Below are 26,730 nucleotides of genomic sequence, written 5' to 3' on the forward strand. Positions count from 1 at the left end.
CACAATTTTTGACTGGTATCCTACTCATTTCTGCTTAGCAGGAAATCGTTCAGCAATATTTAATTGGGCCCTGTTGTTTGTGTGTAAAAACGTGCGCGTGACCTCATACCAGCAGTGTTGCTCGTCACATGTCACACACACAACTCTCAAACCATAATGTTTGAGCTTAAGACATCGTCATATGTAAGAGGGCTATTATCTTTAAGACAGTTCAGAATATTTGGAACTCCCCTTAATACAAACGTGATGGTACGGATTAGTACCTGTTAGCCCAAATGGGCATGATATTAAATCTTGCCTTTGTACCACCTTTAGGAACATTAGAGTTAAAAGAGCATATAATATTAAATGTAAACAAAATGAAATCATTTCTTTTTCAATTGTTGTCAAATACAAAACTTTCAAAATTGACATATTTATAAAATTACAATTTAGTACTTAATTAAATAGCTAACTGTTTATAACTGGTAGAGATTTTATCATCTTTTTGTAATTAAAATTTCCTAAAACAGCTGCTGCATGAAGCTGTAAAAGTAAAGAAGACACAAAACAAAAAACATAACAAACTAAAAATTGCACAGAGCACTGGTAGACTTGTCCAAATCAGTAAACTAGAGTTCCTGTCCCTGTGTCGTCAATGAAACAGCTTTGCACTTTTAAAGATTGAAATAGTAAATTCTAAAAATATCAGTCAGCTAATATTCAAACTATTTTTGAAAAATTTTGACAAGTTGACAAGTTTTCATAACTGTCTAAAGTTGGATGCTGACTTTTTAATTCAAATCAGAAAAAGTCTTTTGAAAATATCAAATCTAGAATCTAAAATGTTTAATAAAGATTGAGTGAACTTTTTGATAAAGTATGATTCATCCATTGGAAAACAGTTTGAGACGGCATTCAAATACACAATTTGAATTAGGTTTGAGTTATTTTAAGAATTCAGGAACTTTAGCTTTAGTTTTAATTGTCAATTGATGGATCTACATGATTGTCTAACAAATTTTCTTGTTAAATAAGCTAGAATATAGTGTCAAAAATGCTTTGTGGTTGTCTCTTGGACAAACACAAAGTCTAGTTTTTTTTTATTACAATGATCTTCCTCTTCTTCTTAAGAGTATGTGCATTGTGCATCATTGCCATGTAGGGAAGCACAAGCCTCACTAAAAATGAACAAGTCATAACTAAAATAAAATAAAAACAACAGAACAAAAACAAACTTTGCTATTTACAACCATGCAAACTCAAAACTTATCGGTGAGCGACCAGATAGAAGAGATCCAGAAGAAGACACTGACTGAGCGTGTGCAGTGTAATCATGCAGAGCTGGTGAGGAACAAGATGGTGAGGAACAACCTTTATCCCAGGGGGGGCTTGTGTGGAGAACCTACATCCCAAATGTTCTTTTGGATTGAGCCGCATTGGAACCTGTGTTATACTCTTCAGTTTGGAAATACAATGTATTGTACTTGAACTTAGTTTTTTTTTAAATAATGGACACAGAGTGTCGCTATAAATTGAATAAAATATTTCAGAGTTACTCCTGACCTCTGAATAATTTTAGCAAAATGATAATAAACCAAATAAATTAATAAAAAAAATTAAAAAAAGGTTATAGCAAAACAAAAAGTTATAAAAATTTAAAACATTCTGGGTGATTTTGTTTCGTTTCAAAAGATACAAAACTACGAAGAATTCAGTCCAATAATTACTTCTCCTTTTGAAGTACGGTACTTCATGTTAGTCTGATGAAAATTTACCCATAAACTGTGAAATGAAAGTACAACGAAAAGCCCGGGCACAAGACTGTAGTCAACAAGTGAACAATGTTGTTTTGTTTACGGTGAGAACATTTGGGATTTGGGATGGGAACTCCACGGTCCACCTGTAAAGTGGGGGGTTGTGTACCAGTGCAGAAACAAATAATGACATGCCACATCTAGATGGAATACTGCATGCGAGACCACGGCACATGCTGAGGGCCTCTTTGATTGGTCAACTCAACTCTCGTTGTCCTGTAGGGATGCAAAGAAGAAACGGGTGAATTTCATACACACAAACACGCAGAGAAAACAAATATAAACATTTTCAATAGTTTCAGTAAACAGTTCAGTGGGCATTCAAATGTAACGACACATGGAAAAATTTAATTCATGATCAATTCCTTTGAAATAGGAGTATCGTGCAGGGAACTTTTTCCAGCAACAAAGTATAAACAAATTTTGGAAGCACAGGTCATTGACCTTTTCATCAAAACAAAAGCAGATCCAGAATGGGTGAAAGGAGATTAAACCTCCTTCCCAAACCAACCCCAACACCAAAAAACAAAAATAATAATACTAAAAATAAAAGGAGGGTTTCTTGCAAAAATTACTTTTTCAAACGATTGTTTCTCTCCAAATGGTACAGGTGGTTCGCACTTTTGATGAAGACGGGTGCAAAGTAAAAAAAAATAAGAACGGAAAAGAGGAGATGGTAAATATGATTTACGAGACATTCTGCCATACTTCATAGATTTAAAAGCGAAGCATGGAAGGCATGGAAAATGAAAGCGCAGTAAATCCATGTAGCAGGTCAACAATTTGACCATGACCACGCCCCATTTGTCTCTTTGGTCAAAGAGGCGTCTTGTGGACCCATTCTTTTTCATTCACTAAATGTTTTCAGTAAATCTGATCTGAAAACATTTAATGTAACTTACATATAATTTTTGAAAAGGTGAATATTTTATTTATTTTTACTTAAAAAAGAAAAGAAAAGAAAAAAAAAAAAAATCTTGTTTTCAATTTACACTACATTTTAGACACCCGAAGAAAAAAAAAATGACGCTTTCCATTTTCAAATACTCTCTCTACAGACTCTTTCTATTGTAGGGTAGTTTTCCCCTCCTTTTCACACCACACTGGATCTGCCATTAATTTTCATCACACAGTTTGCATCATCAAACTCAAGGACGTTGCTTTAGGAATTCATTGGGGGGAGTTTATAGCGCCCTCTAGTGCGGAACGTGGGCTCAGCTCGAGGCACTGCTGTCACTGTCCCTGCATGGAAAAAACAATAGAAATTGCAATTCCAGCCGATTTGAGATTCATACTTTGATACAACCTGCCCTGTGTGCTGTAAGACAATCAGAATTCCCAGTAGACTAGCGGAGTGAGAGTAGAGGTAGTCACAGTGCCGAAGAAATGCCACTGTACCAGCGAATGATTTCCCAAAATGCTTCACAAAATGTACCTATGCACAACGCGCAGCGCATATACACACGCGTCTCCTGTCCACCATTTTTGTGTGTCAAAATGTGCACAAAAGGAATAGACTTCCCCTAAAAAGCAGAAATGGTTGACGCACATTGTTCAGAGGTACGTAAATACGAGTACCATTCTTTTGTGTCGTTTTGACACCCAAAATGGCTGACAGGAGAAGCGGGGGCAAGTGTGTTGCGTGCTTTAACTGGGTCTATTGCAACTCAAAATTAGCATTCAGTGAGCATGAAAACAAGTTCACGTTCAACATGGAAAATTGATGGGTGAAATCGTTCCCTGGACGTGTACCATACTTCCGAGAAGAATTAAATGTTACGACCCTCAACCACCCTCAGGTTCAGTCCACGGATATTCACGCGACGTTGACCACAGATATAAAACATTATTGTTATACATAACCAGATAGATTTTTAAAAATAAATAAATAAAAACAAACTAAATGTTTTATTAGTTTTGATACCCAAGGTCAACATAGTGTGAACAACAGTGGAATTGCCCCTTGGACTTTTGGAAATTATGTCTTAAACACAGAGCCGACAGTATCAAGTAATTGTTTAGCCCCTTATTTATGAAATTTAAAAAGACTTTAATTAAAAAAGGGTTATTATAACTGGGTGATTGACAAACATGAAATAAGTGTTAACAGATGAAGTCAAATGAAAATGTCCACTGAATATGTGGGGAAAATAATGAAACTAAAAACACAAATCCTTGTTAGAAAACCAAAAAAGTTACTCCAATGAAGTTGACAGTGTGTGAAAGAGGGAAACATTGTTAACGAGACTATCAACCCATGAATGACCAATCAAATGTAAAAAAGGAGCTTGTTAAAAGTTTTGGTCCATCCAACAACAAAAATATGATTGTTATTTAGGAAAAAGTTTGAAAGACTAATATTAGAATTGAGTAATTCGAGTTAAACACCAACTGTTTGTTTTATACTAAACCTGAACTTTGGTGGCCATTTTGTCAAGTTGCCATAGCAACCATGAAATCCTATGAATACTCAGTATGCAATGTGATCAAAAATAATGTCAGTTTGTTGTTTTCTTGTTTTGAGTCGATGCCTGTATTTACTGTTTAGAACAACCCTAGCTCATCGTTTAACTTTCCGAAACATCGTAAAAAGCTACAAAAATTGACAAAGTATTTCAACAAGAAAGATTTGTGCAGTTTCTTGTGTCACACAACAAAACGAACCAAATAAATCACCAATTTAGAAATGAAATAAACAACTATTCTTCTTGTTTACAATATATTCCTTATTGGTAGCAACTGGTACGAAAAGAGAAAGACATTTTGTAATACTAAATTCAGACAACTGTCAAGTATGAAAAAGGTGTATGAAAACACTAGAAAGACTGTTTTTCTCGTCTATTCTAACTGCTATGTTTGTTTTTCTCATAAAATGAGTCCTATGTTTTCAAGTCTCTACTTTATCTTAGACTAAAAAACATTTTAAAATTGTGCTAAAACATGCGCATCTTAAAAGTTGCTATATAAATCCTACCAATAATATGTTCATTTGTACAAAAATATTTTAACTTCATTTTAAAGTTGATAAACGAAAACTGTTCAGGTTGTTTTCTTAGCTGTTGTTTCTTAATTTTGGTTTTACAATTCCTGTACAAGAAGCCTCCAAAAAACCCTGTCACAATGATTTGGTGTTTAAAAAACACTCACACGACTGTTACAAACATCTTTAAAATTTCCAAAAATACCTTTTATGTACACTTTCTGTTTCCAATAATAGCTTTTTCTTGTAAATATTATTTTAGAAGAATCACGAAGCCTATGTACAGATTTGGGGTAACAGTATAAAAATCTAATTTAATTTGTTGTTTTTAAAAATTGTCTGAAATTGATAACCTTTTCATAAAAATGTTCATCAAAATATTTTGGTGGGGTTAAATTTGTGATACAATATTCTTATGATGGTGTAGAAAATTGAGTATTAAGAAGGTCAAATTTATCATGTTGTCCTTTGGGGTGGGGGAGGGGGTTGTTTTTTCTCGACCTGTCCGGAACTTAATTGTGTACCCCCATCTCGCCTTGGTAGTGGGGGTGGCTTGGCGCCCCTGTTAGACACACTTCGTTTGACCTGGTTACCCACCACTGATGCCCGTTTCAGCTGGGTGCTTGGGGAAGGGGGCAAGACAAATATCGCCCCCTGGGTTGCAGGAGAAGAGGGTGGCGAATTCCGGACCCGTGGGGACGGGGGCTTGTTTGTAGGTGTACTGTTTACCTTTGGGGGTACAACAGGGGAACTGGGCGTACGCACCCTTAGAGGGGTTGGGGAACCCTGTTTACAAAACGATTGCAACTTAGGGGTGCTATTGAATGTGGATGTGTTATCTTTGTGTGCATTGTGTGATGCTGAGTGTGCCAATGGGGAGGATGGGACCCCCTGTCTACTAGTATTTTGTTGCGGTGTAATTTCTTGCCTGTGCGGTTTTGGCTTTGGGGAGAGAGGGGGTCTTGGGGAGACTGGTGGTTTCCCCGACAGACCCCCTGGTTTGTTGGGCTTAAGGGCGCTGTTCAGTTCTGCAAGGAAAGAAGAATTAGCTTGCCTTGGAGGTGCGTGCTGCAGAGTTGCCTGCTGAACGTGACCGTAACCGTTACTCTGGGGTGGCGTGACGGGTAGTGCCCTGGGTTCTCTCACCATATTTGTCAACCCTCCACTCGCTGGTTGATGAGTTGTGTTAATGTTAGTGGTGTGAGGTGATGAGAAGGTTGAGTGGAAGGTGTTTGAGGCGGAGTGAAGGGGTTGAGACGGGGAGGAGAGGGGCGAGAAGGTGGAGGTGGGATGCGGTGAGGAGGGCGGGGCGGGAGTTGTATTCAAGATAGGCTTCAACGGGGAATTGGGCGGGGATGCAATTGGCTCCTTTTCGGCAGCTCTGCCTCGGACTGGGATGTTTTCCTCCAAGACCTCCTTAAACTGAACCCTCTTACTTTCGCTCCTTACGAGGTTCGTTTCCCTCGGCCTTGAACTTATAATAGAAGAGGTCTGTTTAAGGTTCATCTCCGCGCTTGGCGAGATTTGGTTAGTGGATGAAATGCAAGGAGTAGTGGTGGTAGTATGAGGTTTGGGAGCAATGGGAGGCGGGCAGCTCCGTGGCTCGTGTCTCGTGCCCCCGTTTGAAGGTTGCGGGGTGACTTTTACAGTCACCGCGTCTGAATTTCTAGCCGTGACCTTGACATGGACTGGCCGGGCATTGGAGTTGTTCAGATTTGTCTTGATAGAGGGGGGTAACAACACCTGCGGTGCTAGTACCTGTTGGGCAGACTCTTGGTCGCGAGCCAGGTTCATTTCCAGTTCCATCAGGGTTCGCTCCATGTCGTTATCGATGGGGGAGTCTTTGGGTTGGGACGGCTGAGTTGGAGGCTGAGAGGGTTTGACCAGAGGAGGTTTAAACTGGAAGGTTCCCTGTTAAGACAAGAAAAATAATAATAATTATAACATACAATTTATAAAACGCACAGTATCTGGAATAGTACCATTCAAAGGCGCCGGATGCTAGCAAGCTGACAAATTGATGAGTCTTGAGGTTGAATGTTTGAATGTAGATAGATCAGGTGTGCCCCTCAGCTCGTCTGGCAAGGAATTCCAGAGACGTGGTGCGCAGCTGGAAAAGGCACGGTCTCCGTAACTTGCCAGACGAGTTTTGGGAACATAGAAACCTTTTTTATTTTTGTTAGGTAAGTTTGCCCCAAACAAGGCTAACAGCCACTCTTGAAAAGGGGGCTACAAAAAGAAAACTTTTTAGATGAGAATAACTCAGGGGAGCTGAAGGTAGGAATTGATATTGAATGAGGAAATTTTTCTAGGCGTTAAAACACCAGGGTATAAGTTTATGCAAATTTAAGAGCAAAACAAATAATAAAATAAAAACTAAAATCTGAAAAAACAAATTGAGAAGTCTATTCTACCTCATCAGGAATCCTTTCTCCTTGTGCGGGTGAATTGTAACGGTCCTGTATAGAAAGAAAAAAGGTTTGTTCAAGCAGATTCACAATAATAATATTAACAGAAATGATTTGTAGCCACAAATCTAAACTGCTCGGTGCTCAAGGTACGGAGACAAATAAAAACATCAAAAAATATATTGATTTTGAAGCTTTGCTTGCCTATAAAGACAGAACAGGAGCGCCTTTTGGAAATTTCTTTTTTAAACGTTTTTAAAAGTTACCATGTTAGGGGAGTCCACTTGGCTTTCCTTTTCTCTTCCTTTCTTCCAGGCGCTGGCAAACATATTACCCATACTGCCCTGTCGTGCTGGATTGATGCTCGACTGCATCGGAGGAACGCTCAATGTGCTGCCGCTCGGACTCACACCAGAACCTTTCCCCGGAAAAAAACCAAAAAATCAAACAAGTCAAGAACAAATTAACACAACTCTCCAGGGCCCAATTTCAAAGAGCTGCTAAGCACAAAAGTTTGCTATGCATGAAATTTCTTCCTTAATATATAAAAACAGGATTACCAACCAAATTTCCACGTGACTTTCGGGATAAGCAAACAAAAGCTGAATACCAGTAACAAGCAATATGCAACAAATAGAAATTTCGTTGGTAATTCTGTTTTGATCAAGGAAGAAATTTCATGTAAGCAAATTGTTGTGCTTAGCAGCTCTATGAGATTGAGGCCTTGGCTTGATTTTACAAAGTGCTAAGATTCATCTTAAAGATGAGTTGCTTATATCGACATTTGGTATTATGACATCACTCTTTGCTCAGTAGTTTTGCATTTTTCTTTGTGCGCCTCCGCTTCTTTTTTAGATTGGCTCATAGTTCAGATTGGAATTGGTAGAAACAGTTAAACAATAATCGCAAACCTGCCAACATTGAAACCTCAGAAATAGGAACACCAATTTTAGGAGTCCACGACACAAGAAGCCGTGAGAGTAAAGCTTATTAAATGTAAAGACACAATTTATGTACAGTGTACAAACATCACTGTATCCCGAAAGAAAATCAATTCTGGCGCAAACAAATGGCACTCTCTTTTGCCAGAACTCTTTTGATTTGGTTCATTGCTGTCTTTTTGTCAGAAATCTTCTGATGTCGTGCGACCCATAACTAAAACATCTGGACAATTCCAATTAAATCTGAACATTTGGCAGGTATGTAATCGGAAGTCAAAAATAAATTGGCAAACTACCCACCGAGGGAGCTTTGAGTACTGTGATTGCTGACGCTCGAGTGCATACTGGAGATAGATGAGCTATCACCAAGGCTGCTCGTTGACATACTCTCAATACTTGATGAGTAGTCGACCATCTCACGCTGAGTCTCTATGTAGTTATCCAGCATCACTCGTCCGTACTGTTTGCACACAAAATAAAAGTAGTGTAAGGGCCTTGTCACACGAGACAACTTTTGCAGGCAACTTGGAGGCAACCAACGACAGCAGTGCATGCTACAGGACCACTTTGGTAGCACAGGAGTAGTGTTCAGTTAAAACAAGGCAATAGTCACAGAAAACATTCAAATTTCAATTGTAAGCAACAAAATTATACTGATCGGAATAAGGTAACTGGCCAACTTACCATGTTTCGAGTATGATCTATGACTGGTGTTCCGCTTAATTTTGCTAAGCAGAAATTTTTTCACAGCTCTGTGAAATTGGGTCCTGATATTAAGATCTGAAAGGCCCCATAAAACCGCTTAACAGTTTTCTGCTGAGCAGAAATGAGCAGGATACCGTGCACAAATGTTTCATGGGACATGGTATTTTGACTGGTAACCCTATTCCGGTAAGCATAATTTTGTAAGCTAAAGTAGCTCTGGGGGTCGATTTGTCCTAGGAGATATTAAAAACTTAAGGCTAGTCCTAAGTTAGGACAGGTAACTTAATGAGTAATCCACCCCTGGACCCTGACGCTAAGATCTGACCTTTGCTATCCTGATTCCAGCCATCCACCGTTGACAGGTGCGGTAATCCTCGGCCGACAGGTACTTGATGTACTTTGACTTCTGTTGGATTTGTGGATGCTGCAAACAGGAAAGTCATTAAGAACGGCTCAATTAGAATAATCTAACAATTGGATATTGCTTATATTTTTGTACAGGAATACAACTACTGTTTGTCTATAAAAAGGAAAGTGCCAGAGTGTTTTTCAATTTTCAACAGCACAGCTGAGGAACTCAACACGAGGAAATCAGCTGATAATTGGAAAAGTTGCCTGCCTGGTAGTAACAGTGTAATCTTAAACATCAAACGTTGATCGCAAGCGCAGAATTGGGCAGTAAGCAGAGCCATGAAATTGGACCCTGCTTCTTTTACATTTGGGCTGACGGAATCAGTAGAAATAGTTGACGAGACGTCGCAAGTCCCTTTTAACTATTAAGGAAAATAAACAGGCACAGGCCTGTATGCTACGTTTTTGAAAAAGCAAGAGCACCAAGGCATTTTCTTCTTTGTAAAAGGCACCCTATGAGGAACTTGTAATTTCTACTGGAGCATTTCAATGGCACCAAGGCACTGACCAGGGGTTACCGAGGCAAACGCCTTCATTGCCTCTGTGAAGTATCAGGCCTGGATTCAAAACCCTTTCTGACACGTCCCTCAAAACATAAAGTTCTCTGGGTCCCGAATCTTACCTTGAGAGCAAAGCAGTGGTCAGACGGGGCCTTGAACTTCTTCTTCCAACCTATTCCACTGTAGACGTTCACATGTTCAAACTGCACCAAGCACACCAAATCCTTAGACGACTGAAAAAAACAGAAGAACAAAATTCCTCGATACAATATCTCAAATCAAGACATTTCATTCAAGGGTTCTTCGATACACACTATTTTTAAACATCAAATTCGCAAAAATCTTTGAAAAACAGTATTTATTGCAGTTTCAATTGAGCAGTTTTGGGCCAAAACCGCAACAATGACACGATCTCTAAGGGAGATATTTAGAATTACATTAAACATAACCGGGACAAAGTTTCCATAATCAGAAAGATTTTCAAACTTGTTAATCAGATTATGGAGAGTTTGATTTGTTTTAGGGAACTTTCTGCAGAATCACGGAGAGTTCAAATACACACCACAGTTGGGCCAGGTTCCACAGTTGGGCAATGTTCCAACTGAAAACAAAACTCTTCAATAACTTATTTTTCGGTGTGTAAATGGGGAGTTACAGCAATGCCTTCTGTGTCTCAAGGAAGAATTTACAAAGAAAAATAATCCTTTAAAGGCAGTGGACACTATTGGTAGTGGTCGAAGACTAGTCTTCTCAGTTGGGGTATCTCAACATATGCACGAAATAACAAACCTGTGAAAATTTGAGCTCAATTGGTCGTTGAAGTTGCAAGATAATAATGGAAGAAAAAACACCCTTGTCACACGAAGTTGTGTGCTTTCAGATGCTTGATTTCGGGACCTCAAAATCTAATTCTGAGGTCTTGAGATCAAATAAGCGGAAAATTTGTTCTTTCTCGAAAACTACGTTACTTCAGAGGGAGCCGTTTCTCACAATGTTTTACACTATCAACAGCTCTCCATTGCTTGTAACGAGTATACTTTTTATGCTTACAATTATTTTGAGTAATTACCAATAGTGTCCACTGCCTTAAAAATAAATAAAAGCGACAATCTCTACCTTAGACTTTCCTTTTGGAGTGTAATAAATCCCAGACGCTCTAAGGATGAAGAAGTATTTCTTCCAGGATTTCTTGCCCTCAGCTTTAAGGTACAGAGGTCCCTCAATCTCAGGCACGCCCTGTCTTCCCTCAGAGAAGAATTCATCAATCAACGTCTGCTTGGATTTCTCGGCAAACTCTGTCGCAACTTGGGATGTGTGGGTCGACAGAAGGAAATTCTAAGACAGGATGAAAAGAAATAATTTTATCTTCCAGTACGCGTTATTAATAATAATAATAATAATAATTGTGGCTTCTTATAGCGTACATGTCCGTCACCCAGTGACGCTCCTGGCGCTGTTACGTATAGTATTTCCTGCAAATCAGATGCTCGAACCGGAGTGTGATATCAGACGTTAACCTACTCCCAGTTTTATTGTTGCACTCTGCGTATTGTGAGTGAGCGCAAAAATTTAATTTTAAAAACCAAAACATAACCTAACCTCTTTGACATAATGAGGCTGGAAGATGAACTCGTTATCATACTCGCCCTTGTGGAATACTGAAATTTTTCATAATAATAACAATTTGATACATTTATAAGGCGCATAATGCAGGAGCCTCTATGCGCAAAAGAAAAGAGTGGGAAGGGGGAAGGAGATGCAAGGATACTCTTTCTTATACCTGTGGGTTTCTGAATACTGCGTACTTCTCCCTTCTTTCAGTAAACAGAAGTCGACTCGTCGAGTCTCGCTTCCAATGCAGTAAGATGTCGGTCACTAAGTGCTCCTGGTCCTCCAGAACTCTCTCTGAAAGGGGAGACAGGGTAAAAGAAGATTATCTTACGACAGGCCTTGAACGTTGCTCTTGAAGGGGTACATCATTTTTCCTCCAGTAAGGGGAATTCTACGAGGAAAAATTAAACTTGTATTGGCACTTTTTAAAGGGCACCAGTGCAAAAGCACAGGGAGCCATGGCAATTGCTGTGGGTGTAGTGGGTTGTTTCGAGGCTTGTTATCCCTGATCTTACTCTGAAGCAACAAAAGAACTGTTGGACGTTTTGATCCTGTTGCCTTCAACTTGCTCTCATTCGAGAGGAAATGTGAGGTGCTTGTAAAACACGCTTTTCCTACTTGCAGAGTTTTCCTGAATTAAGTGAGGTTTGTGGTGGCACCATGTGTTAATCTCTTTTGAGGAGTGTTGGTTCTGGAACAATTTTTTATCAGTATGCTCTGATCGTTTTCAGTTCTCCTTAACAAAAACTTCTTTGAAAGCAAAAATGTGCACCACTGTTTAATTTGTATGAGAATTTGTCCAAGCACAGTCTACTGACATCTTACCGAGTGTTTGAATCTGAAGTTAATAATCTGAACCCATCCTTTTGTTTAGGATAAGGGCTTCAATCTCCCGTGGGAAAATTAGTAAGGGGCTTAGCTTGACCTTTGATCCTTACCCATATAGAGGTCGGGTATCTGTTCCACAACAGCCCAGTCTGCTCTCTCATCAAGATGGTTCTTCTCAACAAGGATGTGGACGACTTGCCGGCACGTCATCGTCTCGTCTGCAAACATGGTCTTGGAACTCCCGTCATCGCCATAAACCCTGATAATCAGCTGGTCGAGATGAGATTGATAAATGTTATAGTTGCATCGGGGATAAAGAATATAGTTTGTTTTTACCCTTAAAGGCATGAGGCACTATTGGTAACTACTAAAAAAACTTACTTGGTACTGAGCAATGGAGAGCCGTTGATAGTATAAAACATTTTGAGAAACGGCTCCCTCTGAAGTAATGTAGTTTTTCACTCAAATAATAAAGACTTCAGCTGAAGCCTTTTATTAGGCAGTCGAAAGCACACACATTTATGCAACAAGGGTGTTTTCCCTTTCATTGTTCTCTTGGAACTTCCACAACCAATTGAGTCAAAATGTTCACAGATTTGTTATTTTATGCATATATGTTGGGATACACCAAGTGAGAACTATGGTCTTTGACAATTAGCAAAGGTGTCCAGTGCCTTTAAACCATTGTGTATTAAGCACTGTTTACTCGATTCTTTCCTGACAATAAGTCCACAGGCAAATCACTTGGCCGCCAGGCCTCTAGCCACTGGGCTAGTGGTGGTCTAGTGGTAAGACCTCTGCTCTAGCAATGCAAAGGTCGTGGGTTTGAATCCCACCTAAGTGATTTGCCTGTTTTTTTTCTTCTTCACAGCACTCAGGAAAGTACAGACTAAAAGATTGATAAAGTTTAATCAACAGGAAACGAGTCTTAGCGGGAAGTAAAGTAAGCAAAACTAAAAGGGAAGTGTGAAACGTTTAAATAAAAGTCACAAATTTCTTTTAACAGTTTCCTTTGTGTTTTATTCCTTGGTCAATGAAAGTTTAACGTGATGAGTGAACTAAAACGAAACCTAAACATTTATTTTAAGGAAATGTGTTAACAAAACTGATAATGACACGGATAAAGGTTCTGGATTCATAAACTCTAAGACTCAGAACTCTAAATAAAAAATAAAAAAAAGTACAAGTACACCAAACTAAACCAATGTTTATCAAGACGAAGTGCCCTGATTCTCTCTATAGGAAACCAAGAGGAACTGGCTTTACCATTTAATGGATTTCATTGGTTAGTTTGTACAATAAAGAATAATTTCACAGCAACCTCAACCATCAATGTCAAAGTTGAAAGTCCCACAAATCAAGTGACCAGTACATAGTAATCACATAACATCATTGCTGTTTACTGTCGACTGGTAAAACTATAAAGCATTAATTTTCTGTGCTAAGCAGAAAATTCTGCCCAAAAACCTGGACATCCGGTTAAAAATGGAGAAATCACATCCCTCATACTGCTTAAAGACTCTGGACACTATTGGTAAAATATGTCAAAGACTAGTCTTCACAGTTGGTGTATCTCAACATATGCATAAAATAACAAACCTGTGAAAATTTGAGCTCAATCAGTCGTCAAAGTTGCGAAATATTAATGAAAGAAAAAAACACCCTTGTCACAAGTAGTTGTGTGCTTTTAGATGCTTGATTTCGAGACCTCAAATTCTAAATCTGAGGTCTCGAAATCAAATTCGTGGAAAATTACTTCTTTCTCGAAAACTGAATTACTTCAGATGGAGCCGTTTCTCACAATGTTTTATACTATCAACCTCTCCCCATTACTCGTTACCAAGTAAGGTTTTATGCTAATAAATATTTTGAGTAATTACCAATAATGTCCACTGCCTTTTAGCATCTCTATGAAATTGGGCCCAGAAAGTGAAAGATATTTACCTTTTGTACCCGGGCCTTCTTAAGTTTTTCCAGGGCAATCTTGATCTTCTCCGCCTTCAACTTGGAGACTTTCTCCTCCTCCGTCAGGGTAGAGTCGCTCGCTAGCTGGGCCTCAAAGTCTTGAAGCTTGACTCGAACGCTCATGGAATACTGCCGAGAAAATGGAGGAGACGTGAGTCATGGAATTTGTGAAATTTAAAGGCAAAGTATACCTTTTGTTATTGGAACCGATCAGTTGTAAATGCTTTAAAAATGTATAAATGTATACAAAACAAATCGCCTTTGAAAATTTCATTTCAAAAGGTGGTAGCGTTTTTTAGTTATCGCTGAAAATCCAGAAAGAGGAGAGTTACTTCAAAAATAGAAAGTTTGCAAACTTACTGGTGCTTGTTGACCGAGTGGGGATCGAGGGCTCAAGAAGCTCGGCTTAAGAGGAGAGAAGTCCTTCGTGGGAGACACTTCCTCTCTCGTTTGTAACGCTAGAGATTCTGGGGGTGTCTTCTGCAAGGATGGGGGCGCTGTGACGACAGATGGTGGGGGTGGTATGACCATCTGTTGGGGTGGGGGAGGGGGCGTAGATGGCTCACTGTCCGGGGTATCAGCTGATGGGGGTGGGGGTAGCGGCATTTGATCGATGATTTCGTTTGATGATGTTGGAGGTGGAGGAGGGGGTAAAGTATCGTCCGGAGTGAAGCTAGGTGGCGATGGAACGAAACTCGGGGGCGTCGCCGGCACCGTGTGGATGACTGGCGGGGGTTGAGTTATAGACGCTGCATCCGTGCTACTAGTGTAGTTGTAACTGGGGAAATGCGGTATTGAGTTGCTGTTGGCGTTGCTGTTTGCGTCGCAGCTGTCCATCTGCGCGTTGAGGCTCTGCTCCATTTGACAAAGGTCGCCCAAGAGGGCGTCGAGGTCGACATCGGGGGAATCTTTAGAGCGACAAGAAAAATAAGAAATTAATTGTTCACACAGAAATCTTTAAAGAGAGTTGAGGTAATGTTTAAACCATAGCTGTAATGGCCATGTCACAGGAGGCAATTCACAGGCAACCAGTTTTAGGCAATCTCCAAGAAGAGAATACTTTTTGAATGTTCATATATTATTCTTGGGGATCATAAGACATTGTCTGAAAAAATGTACTCCTGTGCTACCAAATTGGTCTTGTAGAATGCACTGAAGTTGGTTGCCAGCAAAAGTTGCTCCGTGACCATATAGCAAGGGTGTTAGGAGGCCTTATAATGCAACACAAAATTACAACTCCCTCACACTTCCAGTACTACTTCATCTGGATATACATGTATGTAGATCTACAAGAACAATACACTCAAGATTGAACAAAATGTTAAATTCAAGCTCCATTCATGCAACATGCATTTTGTGTTATTTCGAAATTAGTACGTCAAATTGACTGGATTGTTACAAAGACACTTTCATGCATCAACAAACAAAAAATGCACATACAAAATTGTAAATTATTTTTTAAGTCATTACACAGAATGCCGTCTTTAACACAGGAAGTTACAATAGATTATGTTAAGTATTGCTAAAAGTTTCTATCATTTACATGTCACAAGTCATCTCACACTCTCTCCATCCTGCTTAGCATAAACAGGTAACCAGCCAAAAATACTATGCATATTGTTCACAAACTGGTGCCCTGCCGGTACTCTGCTTAGCGATACCAACCATTAACGGCACTGGACATGTTTGGTAATTTCTCAAAATATACGTAACAAGCAAGGGAGAGGTTTGAGAAAGAGGTAATTTCTCACTTAAATATTTGAATCTGAAAAGACTTTAGGTCTGAAGCTTTTCTCAGGCATCTGAAATCACACACAAATGTGCAACAAGGGTGTTTTTCTTTAGTTATTTTCTTGCAACTTAGATGACCAATTGAACCCAAACGTTCACAGATTTGTTATTTTATGCATTATGTTCGGATACACCAAGTTAGAATACTGGTCTTTGACAACTACCAAAGGTGTCCAGTGCCTTTAAACACCTCAGCTAATTTCATGAATTAGTGATCAGTCTACCAACAGGATATTAAATTACTGCATCAAAGTTCCTCTTAGTCTCCTTTCAGTCCGCTTTTAACTCCTGATGTAACTGCGGCTTATTAGGGGCTTCCTCTGGAGGCTTAACTTTGCAATATTAATTACTGAGTGGAGACTAAGATTTGTGACAGCATATTGAATTCAACACAATCGTGTGATACTCCAGAAATGCGGAATAAAGGACGCTCATGTTGAAAAAGTTTGGTCTGTAAAACTCCACCATGATAATTACCAAACCTGAGCCTAAGCAAATCCGAATTTGCGGCTACAGCTACGGCTAAGGCTAGATTTCTGCATCATCATGCACTGAAGGACCACAGGCAACAGCCTTAGAAACAGTTGTAGCCAAAAGCTGTAGCTACCAATTCGTATACAGCCTTATTTCATAGAGCTAATTACTAATCTAATTACCTAAGTAGAAATTTGCAAAGAACCATTCAACAATGCTATCTAATTTTTTGAGTGATTTTTTTTCTTAGACTGGTTAACCAATTCTGCTAAGCAAGATTTCCTGTGCTTAGAAGATTTTGTACTTTAAAGGGTTTCAGATCAATTTATTCATTTGATAATTTGTTTTCTTTTAATCTCATAAAAACAAAAGCGCAGACACGACTCAAAATCAATATATACGAAACGAGCTTGCAACCCCCCCCCCCCCCCCCCCAAAAAAAAAAGGGAGTACTTTAATTTGAAATATCCCCTTTAATTGTTACTCAATCACTCATTAGAAATCATGTGCCCAACAAGGAAGTTCAGGTATTTTACAAACCAACTCACAAAGTTTACGATAAAGGGAAATGATTCTACAAAAAAAATAGAAGGAAATTCAGCGCATAAATCCAAAAATATTATCAAAAAGATTGTTTGCTTCCTTTGAATGCTTGAAAGTAAACTTTAGAAAAATCATTCAAACAATGACCTATTTTTAAAACCAGTTTCCCTTTCGCCTGGGGGAATATATAATATGCCTAAGTACTGATCATCTAACCATTATTTTTTTAAGAAACAAACAAAATCCCAGAATTTCCTTGTTTGTGTAATAAAAAACAGTTTGCATGACAGTAAACATAATATGTGACGCGATCAAGCAAACTAAGTTATTGTTGACCCAGATTATTTTATATTTTTGTATGTATTTGAAAAGAGCACAATCTATCTTTTAAACTGATCTAAAAATCTGCAGTACAAAATCTTCTAAGCACAGGAAATCTTGCTTAGCAGAATTGGGTAAATCAGGCAAAAAATCACACAAAATAATATCTTGCTGTTGATTGGTTCCCCAAGAAAGAACTTCGCAAGATCTGCATCACCAGGGGTCGATTTCACAAAGAGTTCGGACTAGTCCTAACTAAGGACTAGTCCTAGGAGATAGTAAAAACGTACAACTACATGTAGTTCTAAGTTAGAAATAAGACTAGTCTCAACTCTTTGTGAATTCCACCCCTGTACTTTGATCTGAGAACTTCAATTTTCAGTTTCATGGTTTACTATCCTTTGAATAAAATATCAAAAAAATAAAGAGATCTTGAACTCTGTGTAACAAGATTTTTGAGGCTTTTCAGAGGGATTTATACACAAAACCATTCTCCATGAGATGTGATTAATCTTCAAATCAGATTTGTTTCCAATCCCCCCCCCCACCGCAAAACTAAATCAACAGAAATCTTGGAAAAGAGAAGGCAAATTTAATTAGGAATCAAAATTTTCAAGTCAATCCCCAATTTATAAACTGGATGTTGCTGATGGAATTTAGGAGAAATGGGACGTCTCATCTAGAGGAAGGCATCCCGTTATTATTTCTTAATAATCTTCGGGAAAGAAAGTCTCCCGCCATGAACCTCGTACATCATCTAATTTACGGATTCTGGGAGGGGCTTAATACCAACCTGAAATAACAACGTTGACAGCAACAAAAATATGCAGTCATACAAATGAGTATCATGTCATTCGTTGAATACCACCATTTCAGGGAGGGAGGGGGGGGGGGGGACGTTGACCAAAGTGGGTTAAATACAAACATTAAAGGTATTACTGTGTATTTTTAATCTAAAGTAGAGGATTGGTTCAGCAAAAACCTGATTCTCTCAAGCTATTTTTTTTCTTTCTTGCAACAAAATTTCTAAGCGGTTTCTTCCTCCATGGTAAAGGGTACAAATTTGCTAAGCACTGAAAAAAGTTTGCTAAGTAGAATACAGAGTACATTTTTCACTAATTGGCTATTTAATTATTTCGAATCAGACATTGCAATTAATGACCTTATAACACTGAGATGACTACACTGTCTTACTTAACCTACATGAATGTTAAAATTGCAAATACATGGGTAAAACCAAAATGAGTACACTAATTATAATATAAACTACAACGAAATTACTGAACTTCCGGACATTTTAATTAGTTATTACAGAATAAATAACAACAACAACAGCTGAGTGCAGGATGATTTCACAGCAGAGCAAGCCCACTAATAGGTTTAACGCACGGTACTACTTGTACTTGATAATCCACAACAAAATTACTATTCTTCACGACACTTTCACATTTGACATTACATAATAAACAACAACACAACAACAACCGCAGCGGAGTACGGGAGGACTTCACAGCGGAGCAAGCCCGCTAGTAAGTTTAAACGCACTTGCAATCATGCAAATGCACATCGGCAAAAACCCCCAGTCATTCCTTGCTGCACAACACCCCTAGGAAAGATTTGCTCCCATAGCAAAAAACACAGCATCATATCAACACATTCCAATCATAGATGCACTGTGCACACACACCGAAAGATCAAGCAATCAGTTTGGAAGATGCGTGGCCACGCAAAATAAAAAAAATGTTTCCAGTTCCATGTCAGTCCGTTAAAATCTTTACCGAACATTAGGGATGCCAACATAGGGCTTGATAGCTAAGGACTTGGAAGAGCGCCGAAACGTTAATCCGGAGGTGGTTGGTCCACGTCCTGTTTGAGTCAATTTTTTTTGGTTCAAACCCCAAAAAACTATACCCATCCATTCTTGGAATTTGAAAGAAAATTTTGAAATTTTATGTTCAACTTGGGAATAAATTGTAACTACATAAGACCAGACTAGACCTCTAATTCATAAAAAAAAAAATTAAACAAACAAAATGTTGAAGTTGTTTGCAGTAAACAATCGTTTCAACTTGTCAAATTGTGTTTCAGGGTTGAAGTTTATTTTATCTCAACCATATTTGTTTTATTACAACGGTAAACAAAACTTGCTTTTTAAGATTCTTCAATCAGGGACCGTCATAATTGGATGACAGACTGGAAACATTTTTGGATTATTTTGCAGGTGTTAAGCCAGGTTCATACTTCTTGCGAATGTATATGGGATTTAAATTCTTGACGTCACAGCCCTGTTTTCACTGCGAATGTTTCGCAGGAGTTGGGCACATTTCAACTGATGCAAGTTAATCGCTGAGAATTTATAATGTCAAAATTTGTATAAGTCTTTTTGAGATATAGGGTGGACACTATTGGAGTGGACTGTTTGGTTTGGGAGTATACAGCCTAAAGAAATAGAACCCGGAAAACGCTGTGTGTCATTGTGCATGCGGTTTCGTTGTGAGACCATTTTTATGGACGCGCGTACGCCATTTTGTTTACCCGTGTATTGCCATACAGTAGACGTCACATTGACCAATAAAAACGATTAAAACGGTCTATGTGCGATGCCATCTTGCCGCTTCTCCATACACGCGTGTCTCGTGATGCTCATTTTGCCATACACGAGTGTCATGCGATGATCGTTTTGCCATACACGCATATTGCGCGCTATTGCTACACCGTGTCCACAGACGACACAGAGAGCGCAGAGCTCAGCGCTTTCCGGGTTCTATTTCTATGGTGTATACAGACAAAATAACCAAAACCTGATAGTGTCATAGTATTGTGTCCACCATACTTCAAAATGGCTTATCGAATTCGCAAATCGCAGTAAGTATGAACCTGGCTTTACACAACCTCAAATATTTACCTTGCGAGTTGGTGTCGTTGTTTCTTGCAACTGCATCAAGGACAAGAGGGGAAGAAAAAACCAGGACGGGCAAAGGAAATGTAGAGACAAAGAAAATGGTTATTTTGTCACCTTCAAAAATAAATGCAAGCATTATAAATCAAAAATCATGATATGCAACGGAAAAAAGGCAAGGAAAGAGTGTTTATAGACAAAAACAAACTCAAAAGAAAACAAAGTCAAAATAAAAAAGTGAAGTTATTAGCAGAAATGATTGAGGAAATATTAGTGCAATGTAGAAATCTTTATGGTTCATTTAAGATTCGATTACGAAAACCATAATTTCTTCCCTGCGTCTAGATATAAACACTGGCATGCCAATTATGACTTTTAAACTAAACTCTTCACCTTAACTCAAATGTGTATATCCAGGACCTCTGTTCTCTAAGAAGTGGCAAAAGACATTGGGTAGGGTTGGGTTCCAACTACTTACAAAACCATAATTTCTTCTCTCCACCAAGGAATATAAACACTCAGAACGCTAATCATGACATTAATATAAACTCCTGAACCTTTACTCAAAGTGTAACAAGATTCTCCCGAGGTTTCTTTTAAACTGTGGGCCATTCTGGACCCAAATTTGTCAACGCTTGGCCGAAGCACGCTGAATTAAAAAAACAAGGTCTTCGGAATGTTTTCTTGTTGGTTTTAAAAGCCCCACTGTACAATCTGGAGCACTATACATGTTTTTCTCTTGGTGCTTTTTGTGGAAAAAAAAGAGGACAAAATAAACAAATAAATAAATTAGCTTATCTGTCGAAATATGCATGTATCGGCACGCAAATCAAGCGTATCGGCCTGATACGCTAGGTTGCGCTTATGGAGAATCCTGTGGAAACCAAAGCTCTTCCTTATATAGAAAGAGACACAATACATTGGGTGGGTTGTTACTGTTGCTTCAAGAGAAAATGATTTACTCATTCACCCCCCAAAAAACAAAAACATTTTCAATTCAGGTGTGAAATTTTGTTTGTACCTGCGGCTGCCGCTAGGCCGACCCTTTTGGCCAAGCCTCAACAAAGTTTAAGTGAGGTTATTAATATAAAACACTTTAAAGCTTCTCATCCTTAGGCATAAAGAGCTAAACTCTGGGGTAAGAACTTAAAAAGGGGGAAGTTGAGAATTAGTTTTGCGGTTTATCAGCGCAGAGCCAAAGCAACTGTTTGCTGATGAAGCCCTTCCTCAAATCAGACCCAATCAGAGTTCAGAAGACCCTGATGTCTTACCAACTGCGCTAGCTTTAAAGTAACTACAGGTAAACCGTGTTTGGTGTTGATAAAACGAAGGAAATAAAAGCCACAAAAGGAGCAATTAATTTCAGCGAAGAAACTTCCAAGGATAAAATGAACCTGAAATTATGAAAACAAGTTTGAAAAGCCTCGAAATTAAAATTTTCTTTGATATTAACAGATGATAACGTCAAAACTCCAAAGAAATAAATTTGACAATAAGACTGGTACAAACGAACCAACTCAAAATTGGCAAATTGCCAATTAAATGTCTTTGATAATAACGTCAAAATTCCAAAGAAATAAATTCTGACAATGAGAGATTCATAGGATCAAACTAATAATAAAAAAGAAAAAAAAAAAAAACAAAAAAAAAACGTTAAACATCTTGGAGCGGGTTGCTGAAATTATTTCTATTTAAAGAAAAAGTTTTACAATTTCTTTCATATTAACGGATAACGTCAAAATTACAAGGAAACAAATTTGACAATAAGAGGTTCGAAACAACTCAAAAAAAGAAGAAGATACAAATCTTGGAACGGGTTCCAACAATTCCCATTTAAAGAGAAATTGATTAACTTCACCGCAGTGAGGTGTAAAAAAGTGCATTTTCGGGTCATTCTATAAACAGAGTCTATGGTAGGCGCTGTCAGGCCAGGACCACTGCCCCAGGCAGGCAACTCTACATGCAATTTCTGAGTAAAATTTGGCAGCTTTTTTGGATGACTCACTCCGACTCCAGAGGGATTTTTTCTTTTCTTCTTTCCAGAAACCAAATAGAGAATATTGCGCTCCACTCTGGTTTTGTTTGGGAGGGTGTTACGACCGGCAGGTCTTTCGTTGGGGATTAAAAACCGTCGACGAGCACTGGACGCTTTCTTAATCAGGGTTTAATTAAGTCAAGTAGGTATGGTTTTGCCCAAAATGGCCAGATCACTTCAATGATTGGACACATTTGCATCAAGGTTTGGTAATCCGTTGATGGTAGACCACCGTATTCTATCAAGTTATCATGAATGCTTCATGTTTATTCATGTTCATTATTCGTACTTTGGTTTACAGGTCATCAATATTCATTGTCAGGCAACAAAGAATGAATCTTAGGATCAAGAGAAATCTGCATTTGCATCAAGAGCGGGGAGATACATTATGATAAATCCTTGAATATCTAAAGAAGGATTTAAAACCCAAGCCCCTGTCTGAAACAAGACAGCTGCGGTAGGATAGAGTCTCATGCATTTTCACATCTACCGAGGCCGGATCTCAAGCCAAGTTGAATGTCTTAGATTAAAAATAAAAATAATATCTTAGGAGGGATTCAAAACCTTAGTCCCTCTTTGAAACAAGACAGCTGGGGTAGGGTAGATTCAGAGCTTGTTTTTTTTTTTTCAGAGACCGGAACTCAAGCCAAGTTTAATATCTTAAAAAAATAAAAAATAAAAAATGAAATATTGATGATGGGGGATGAGTCAGTGCGGGTAATTTAGAATTCAGAGTGTAGTTGACATCGTTGACAATGTCCGCTAGTATCTTCTATTGAAACAAACCGTTGCCAGATGTGGAATAATTTGGGCATCTGGCCGTTACATCTTTAACCCTACCCTTTGCCTGACCTGGTTTAAATTGCCGAATACAAAGACGATGAACGGTGGCAAGGGGAGGCAAACTCATCTGCACTGCAACTGTTAAAATATCATTTTAATGAATTTTCCAGGCGGCTTCATTGATGGAGGTTATGATTGTTATTTTTATTTCATTTTTTTTTTTGAAATTGCAGAAATTGTTGACACTTGCATCAAGGACATGGTTTGGGGTAAAACTGAAAAAACTTAATTTGGATAAATGTCGCATGTCAAGATTATTTAATTGAAATATTTTTGATACACAAAAAGCAGTTGGATAAAAACCTTTACCTCTGTGGGTTTAAGTTTCAAATCTTGGGGATTTTTCATTTCTAAGAGTTTTGTTTGAAAAAAGTTTATTAAACTGTAAATATTTGATCCCTCTTAACGTATTAATTTTGAAAACATTACTTATGATAACTGAATAAATTAGTATAAACTATGCAAAACATTCGAAGCGGCCGTAGATTTAAGATTTAATGAGCTTTTTACCTTCAAGATTGAGCATGGAGAACTGGAAGTTGTCCAAATCGTTAACCGCGGGCGCTGGCGGTGTGGGAGAAGTGGGCGTCTCAGCTACGGTGCTGTCTAAATTCTACACAAGAGAAAAAAGAAAAGAAAAAAAAAAAAACCACTTGAGTGGGATTCAAACCCATGACCTTTGCATTGCTAGAGCAGACATCTTACCACTAGGCCACCCAGCTAGCCCGGTAGCTAAAGGCAGTTCGAGTGATTTGCCTGTGGATTTTTTTTATTTAATTTTTTTAACAGAACTCAGGGACAAGTACTGAGACAGAGTCTACCTTGCTTAAAGGAACGTTACAGAATTGGTTAAGAAACAAAAATCGTGACGACCACAGATTTACATACAACTTACACGGTCTAATGATGATGATAGTAGAAAACATCCCTTGAAATATTTCTGTCTGAAATTTCATATTTGACGAGAAATAAATAATCTAATTTTGCGTTTGGAGTTTACTGCTCAGTGAGCGTTTCATTCATTTTTGTTTTGGCATCGATGCAATGCAAAATTTGTAATCGGTTTTTCACTATTCTCTTGTGGCCGATCGATCTTGAACTTCTACAGGTTAGTCAGTTTAGTACATATAATTATGTAGAATTACATAAAGTGCTTACACCGCCAACAACTTTTTGGCTAGCATAACCAATTCTGTAATGTTCCTTTAATACACTATGGTGTAAGGGTAAAAGCAAATTATATTCTTTATCTCAGATGCAAAAATAACATCTATTAAAAAGTTTCCTTGAAAAAGTAAGCTTGGGAGTAAGTGTGCAAATACTTAAAAGGAACATTACAGAATTGTTTTTTTGCTAACAAAACAGTTGCTGGCATGTAATCCACCATACATAAACTGACAAACCTGTAGAAGTTTGAGATCGATCGGCCATCTGGGTCACGAGAGAATAGTGAAAAACCGATTACAACTTTTGCTTTGCATTGTATCGATGCCAAAATAAAAATGAATAAAACGCTCACTGAGCAATAAACTCCAAACGCAAAGTTAGATTCTTTATTTCTCATCAAATATGACATTTCAGACAGAAATATTTCAAGGGATGTTTTCAATTAACATTAGACCGTGTAAGTTTTATGTAAATCTGTGACCTTCGCGATTTTTGTTTCTTACCAATTCTGTAATGTCCTTTAAAGGAAGGCAAAGTCAGAATTATGATGTGGCATGTTGTGGCTAAGCTTGGGCGATACCACGATATTATTGAATATCGCGATACTAATTTGGAAACGATTTCAATATATGATCGATTTGGTTTTAATCGAAATATCGATATTTTGCGATAAATCGCGATACCTCGCGATATCGATTAAATGTCGCAATATCGCGAGGTATTTCCTAGCTGAGACATCTTGCACCCCATAGGTTTGGAGTAAAACCAGAAGAATAGGTCATTTGAACACCTCTCTTATGCTATGACTGTCTCTTCTACAACTTTCACTGGGAGTTTGAAGACTGATGATGTCAAATTTAATTAATAATGATGATATCGAATATCGTGATATATTGTCGGCGATATATCGTGAATAAAATAAATCGATATTGCCCAAGCTTAGTTGTGGCTGAGCAGCCAGGCATGTTAGACTGATTCTGTGGTGTTACTGGAACAGCAGGGTGTTGGGTTTGGGTCCCGGTCTTGACACTTGTGTCCTCAAGCAGGACACCTAACTATTGCTTCGACCTTCAGATGGGGTGTCAACATGAGGACTCATGTGTTGTGTAATGCACGAAAATGGGTTTAAATCGACTCTGTGTTTCTGGCAGTGGCTGCTGTGACGGCCGCAACACCTTGAAATTTATGCATTTCAAAAACTTGTTATTTTTTAAACGAATTCTGTTTCTTCAAGCGCCTTTGAGTAGCTTATTAGTTCTGTGTGCTATTAAGACGACTGTATTATTATATTTTGTCTTGCCTTGGAGAACAGTAGAAAAGAAATACAGCATAAAAACAAAAGGACACTAGACAATAAGTTTGCTTACAGAGCCATTCAAAAAATATCAATGTAAAATAAAAAAAACTTTATTTTCTTCCAACTATATTTTCCCACCCCCTTTTTCTTTCCTTTAAAGAAATCCCATCTGAAAACAAAACATTAGACAATATATTTGCTGAAAGGGCCCCCAAAAAAAAATAAAAAATTTACCATATAAAAATATTAATTTATTTATTTAAATGAAAACTCAGAAATGAAAACAGCAGAAACAATCACATTTCCCTCCTGTTTAAATCCTCAATAATCAAAAACAAGCTTCTTCCTCCTACCTTGGTCATTATCTCCAGCTCCCCGAGCCAAGTGCCGAGCATCTTGTCCAAATCCTGCTCCTGGTCGCTGTCCAGTTCGGCGTCCATGTCGCCGCCGGAGTGGTCACTTAGACTATCCTGGTCGGCCCTGTAATCAAACCAGCAAGAAAAAGAGAGAGATGATCAGCGAGAAACCAACTAGAAAGAGAGATATGTTGATGATCAGCGAACGATGGATTAAACGGTGATTCAGCCCACCTGGCAATGGATGACCCCGCATTAGGACGATGAGTCCAAATGAGAAACTCGGCTGATTACAATATCAGGGATGAGATTCTTAAATAACTAAAAGACGGAAATTTGTTTGACGCAGGAGGTGAACACACGTAAGCTATAATTATTTCCCTTGAAGGCAGTGGACACTATTGGTAATTACTCAAAATAATTATCATCATTCAAACCTTTCTTGATTACCAGTAATGGGGAGAGGTTGATAGTATAAAACATTGTGAGAAACAGCTCCCTCTGAAGTGACGTAGTTTTTGAGAAAGAAGTAATTTTCCACGAATTTGATTTTGAGACCTCAGATTAAGAAATTGAGGTTTTGAAGTCAACCATCTAAACGCACACAACTTCGTGTGACAAGGGTGTTTTTTTCTCTCATTATTATTTTGCAAGTTCGATGACCGATTGAGCTCAAATTTTCACAGGTTAGTTATTTTATGCATATGTTAAGATACACCAAGTGTGAAGGCTAGTCTTCTTGACAATTACCAATAGTTTCCACTGCCTTTAAGAAGTAAATGCTGTCTTGCCCTTTCAGAATGTACTAGCAATGCACTTACGAAAGTCTTTCACTCTTAAGAGTCATATCTGTCGCCAT

The 26,730-nt window shown here is 38.3% G+C and overlaps 1 protein-coding gene across 1 annotated transcript; it reads right to left on the bottom strand.

Annotated features, from left to right (window-relative positions):
* On the bottom strand, positions 1-26,730 carry LOC117300205 (ras-associated and pleckstrin homology domains-containing protein 1-like). Its single transcript, XM_033783931.1, has 15 exons — positions 26,693-26,730; positions 25,869-25,995; positions 23,562-23,664; positions 20,180-20,209; positions 14,506-15,053; positions 14,125-14,274; positions 12,291-12,450; positions 11,522-11,646; positions 10,858-11,076; positions 9,864-9,974; positions 9,156-9,254; positions 8,426-8,585; positions 7,451-7,602; positions 7,191-7,235; positions 1-6,687 (listed from the first exon to the last, which is right to left on the bottom strand). Exons 1-15 carry the CDS (start codon positions 26,728-26,730, stop codon positions 5,233-5,235), a joined length of 3,522 nt encoding a protein of 1,173 aa, XP_033639822.1. The 3' UTR covers positions 1-5,232.

Source organism: Asterias rubens, chromosome 15, assembly GCF_902459465.1.
Source record: "Asterias rubens chromosome 15, eAstRub1.3, whole genome shotgun sequence".
Taxonomy (NCBI): domain Eukaryota; kingdom Metazoa; phylum Echinodermata; class Asteroidea; order Forcipulatida; family Asteriidae; genus Asterias; species Asterias rubens.